Source organism: Mustela lutreola, chromosome 12 (genome assembly GCF_030435805.1).
Source record: "Mustela lutreola isolate mMusLut2 chromosome 12, mMusLut2.pri, whole genome shotgun sequence".
Taxonomy (NCBI): Eukaryota; Metazoa; Chordata; class Mammalia; order Carnivora; family Mustelidae; genus Mustela; species Mustela lutreola.
In genome coordinates this window covers 98,275,431-98,279,356 of record NC_081301.1, presented here as the reverse complement: position 1 = coordinate 98,279,356, position 3,926 = coordinate 98,275,431, and the positions used below count along the sequence as shown (strand labels likewise).

General features: G+C 59.4%; 1 protein-coding gene across 1 annotated transcript; it reads right to left on the bottom strand.

The window, feature by feature from the left end:
- Window positions 1–232: 232 nt before the first annotated feature.
- Window positions 233–2,159, bottom strand: LOC131812175 (uncharacterized). Its single transcript, XM_059141252.1, has 4 exons — window positions 2,023–2,159; window positions 1,827–1,894; window positions 1,418–1,540; window positions 233–652 (listed from the first exon to the last, which is right to left on the bottom strand). Exons 1-4 carry the CDS (start codon window positions 2,054–2,056, stop codon window positions 233–235), a joined length of 645 nt encoding a protein of 214 aa, XP_058997235.1. The 5' UTR covers window positions 2,057–2,159.
- Between the last annotated feature and the right edge of the window lie 1,767 nt (window positions 2,160–3,926).

The window sequence follows — 3,926 nt, the reverse complement described above, 5'->3', positions numbered from 1 at the left end:
GTGGTTCAAGCGTCACCAGTACGATACTTAACTTTTAAAAATCCCTCAACCAGGGGCGCCTGGGTGGCTCAGAGGGTTAAGCCTCTGCCTTCCTCTCTGGTCATGATCTCAGGGTTCTGGGATCAAGTCCCACATTGGGCTCTCTGCTTGGCGGGGAGCATGCTTCCCCCTCTCTCTGCCTGCCTCTCTGCCTACTTGTGATCTCTGTCAAATAAATAAATAAAATCTTTTTTTAAAAATCCCTCAACCAGGGATGGAGCGGTTTATTGTTATAAGTAGAAGCTGATGACATGAAAGCTGTATTTTTTAAAAGAAGAAAAGGTTCTTGGTCGTTGGTAAAGCTTCGGGGAGTTCTGGAAAGAGAAGGGGCCACCCCGCTCTGTGCAGTCCCCCTGGGCTTCCTGCACGGGCCAGAGTTCCCTCCTCTCCCCCACTGAGGTGCCCCGCTGGTCTTCGCAAGGTCTTTCCGGAACCACAGGGCGGCTGACGACGTCCGACAAGCCAGCTCATGACCGCTGCACCTGGTCCTCGCAAGCCTGCCGCGTGACGGACGCCCACGTGTCTCAGCGAGTGGCAGTGACCGGGGGACACTCACCCGAGCAGGGTGCTCTCTGCCCTTGTGCCTGACTCTTGAAGTCAGGTGACGCATGGTCTGTGGAAGGGGGAGGTCGCAGGGAACAAGACGTTCCTCCCCGGGAAAACGGTGTTTTCAAGGACACCGTGAGCCCCAGGGAGGCGCGTGGGCTGGATGTGGCCGGGGCAGCAAGCGGACAGGGCGCCCCGCATCTCCGCACCCACACCAGGCTCCCAGGGGCTGTTTGGAGCAGCCCTATGTCCTCGCAGGCAGCTCCGAAGCCTGGCTAAAGGTCGCGGAACAAAGCCCTCGAATGATTAACAGGGACAAGCGCCTTGCTCCGGCCCCGTGTCCAAAAGGACGCTGCAGCTTTGCCCCTCCGGGGTCTCAAGGACGTGGATAGTTCTAACCTCTCCAACACCCACAGAAGCTCGCTCAAGGGTCAGAGTCACCATGTACTTGGCTCTGAATTCAAATTGTGTTTTTAGACATCAGGCAAGGGATGACAAAGAAATACTTTACCATGTCTTTATCTTTTAAGGGAAATAACCTCCCGCGAGAGGCACCGTGGCCGAGACAAGAGCACACAGAGTGGGGAGGGGGCCGTGGGCGCCGCCCTGCTAAGGGGCCTTTGAAGATGCAGAGCCCGTCGAGCATCACCTGAGCTACAGGCACATGTACGCCCCCGGGAAATATGAAGGAGGAACAGGAGCCAACGTGTTTCAAAAAGCACATGGCGGTGGGTGCTGGGGAGGACCCCAAGTGCCGCACAGGGAAGACCAACAGCCTCGATGTGGGGATCACGGCTTGGCAGTTCCCAGGAGAAGTGAAACATGAACTCACCTTCCACCCTGGAATTTCACCCCTGGGAACGGGCCCCAGAGATACCAGAAGATCCGACCGCAGGCAGGTTTGCACGTGACCATGCACGGCAGCGCGCTCGGCCAGAAGGCAGAACGGACGCACCTGCCCGCCAGGTGATGAAGAGATAAATCAGGGTTATCTTTCGCGGGGGTCGGGGGGGTATTGCGCCACGTTTGAAAGGGACCGACCGCTACCACGCAGATAAACCTAAAAAATGTTACGTTCCGTGATAGAGGTCAGGAGCGGAGGGCAGCAGGGGGTGTGACTGCACGGGCGTGAGATGCCCAGAGAGGAGGACCGGCGCGCACCGAGAGCATGGCCGCCTGAGGGAGCGGGCCGTTGGGACACAGGCAGGCTCGTGGTGAGCCGACTAACTCCACCGACTTACCGGCATGCACCAAGTGTCGTGCTCGACGTGGGTGAGCTGTGCGGTGTGTACGTTATGCCTCGAGAAAGCTGAATTCGGGGGAGAAAGAGACAGTAAAGGGATGAATGAAGAATGGTTTGTTCCACAAATAACGCGGAGCTGTCGGCCACGTGGTCTGGGGAAGGTCGGTCTAAGCTCTGACTTGAGATGCGCTCACCGAAACAAACCTCGTTTTCTATGAGCCGAAGCATGAGACGGTTGGAGGCGGTGATAACCGGTTTCCACGTGAGGCAAGGCTGGGCCAGGACCAGAGCAGGGAAGGGCCGTGCAGGGAAAGAAGGCTGACCTCGGGCGGGTGCTAACAGGCAGGCAAAGAACACCCAAGCCACTTAGCAGACCAAGGGCAGGCCAAAAATAGAATCCTGCCACAAATGTGGCAGAGGGTTCGTTTCTCTAATGTTTAAGTGTGAGAATCAATAAGGAAATTGTTAACGGGCCCAGTGTCTCCTGCACAAACCCAGCGGGCGGCCCGTGCTCCTGAGCTCCAAGGAGACTGGCTGGGGTGCCCGCCCTCTTCCAGATACCCTGGCCCTGGGGATTAGGGCTGTGTCCCACCAACCTGCAGGGACCCGCGCGGGAAGCCACAGCACCTCTCAGAGGGCACGGTTCGCCATGGCGATGGGCCTCCCCGTGCCAGCCGAGTCAGCAGCGTTCTGTCTGAAGACCGGGACAAGAGGGGACAGAGAGACTGTGTGCAGAGAAGCGGGACTGGTTCATGGGCACCAGGAAGACCAGGGCCTGAGAACCAACCAGAGCTGGCAGGAGAAGGCTCCACCCCTCTCAGAGCACCTCTTCGTATTCCCAGATCTGCCCGGCCCTGGCCCTGGACTGGCCGTCGGTCTCCGTCCCCCGCTACACGGGCCACGTCCAGGTCTCAGGGACACTGCAGGTACAGACGGACGTCCGGCCCAGCACCCACCCCGGCCCCCAACTGAGGAGAGAAGCACATCTGCCTGGGGCACAGGCCACTCCCCTGGGGACCGTGTCACTCTGCAGGGCGTCCTCAGGGCGTGGGCCACGGTCACAAAACCATGACCCCCAAACCGTTGTGTCCTCTACCGTCCTGGGTCGTCCCTCGTACCGTCCACCCAGCGGCACCTCTGCAAGGACACGGGGTTTAAAACACACACCGGACACAAGCCGTGTGCCACATCACGTGCCTCACACCCGTGCACACCCGCTGCACACGTGCACGCACTCGGAGCTCAGCTGCACAACCTCACACACAGTACGTCCCTGACTTCCCAGAGTGCTCGCCACCCCCACAAGGTGCTGAGGCTGAAGAAGGACTCGCCGTGCTCAGAACGGGTGGGAGGTCGGGAGGGACCGAGGCCGGAAGGTGTCTGATCCCTGCAGCCCCCCGCCCTCCCGGGCAGTCAGGGGACGAACGGGCTGGGGTCCATTCTCCCTCCTGTGCTCTACAGCAGAAGGACAAATGCCATGAGGGCTAACAGGACCACAGGCTGGAGGGGGCCACCCCAGACGGGCACGGGGAGACCCCTTAACGTCCAAGAGCCTTGGTGCGCTGAGAGAACCGTCCGCTGATTTGGGTACCTTATGTGACCACCGTTTCCATGCACACGCCGATCGACGGCTTCCGTGGCGCTGTGGGCTCTCCAGCCCAGGCGGGCGCTGGACCCCTGCGGGCTCGCTGAAACACACTTGCTGGGTTTCTGAGTCCGCGCGTCTGGGGCGAACAGGGGAGTTGGAATTCCCAGTGCTCGCAGGCGGCGCTGAGGCTGTGGGTCCTGAGACGGGACTTGGAGAACCACCGCCCTAAACACTCAACCACTCTCCGGCTGGTGCAGCAAAGATGTTCTAAGAAACAGCACGTGTCCCCACGACTTGAAACAGACTGCAAACCCAAACGCTTCCGAACAATTAAAATCGCAGACGACGGTGTCTGTTGGCCTTGAGCATTTTAAATAAGCAGCAGGGGAAGCCCTTCCACAGGCCCTGTGACAACTACAAACATCAGCACACTCTGTCAGTGTTCACCCGAGCGGTGTCCACGCATCTCTGGGGCTTTTGCCCGACCTTCTATGCCAGGTCTGATCACTG

What these genes read in the sequence shown, in the direction of transcription:
- LOC131812175 (XM_059141252.1), bottom strand. Translation starts at nt 2,056, where the DNA reads ATGCTTCGGCTCATAGAAAACGAGGTTTGTTTCG. An exon ending in AGAAAACGAGGTTTGTTTCG is followed by an intron (nt 1,895 to 2,022) that starts GTGAGCGCATCT and finishes CCCCGAATTCAG; the next exon opens with CTTTCTCGAGGCATAACGTA. An exon ending in ACGACACTTGGTGCATGCCG is followed by an intron (nt 1,541 to 1,826) that starts GTAAGTCGGTGG and finishes CCTGGCGGGCAG; the next exon opens with GTGCGTCCGTTCTGCCTTCT.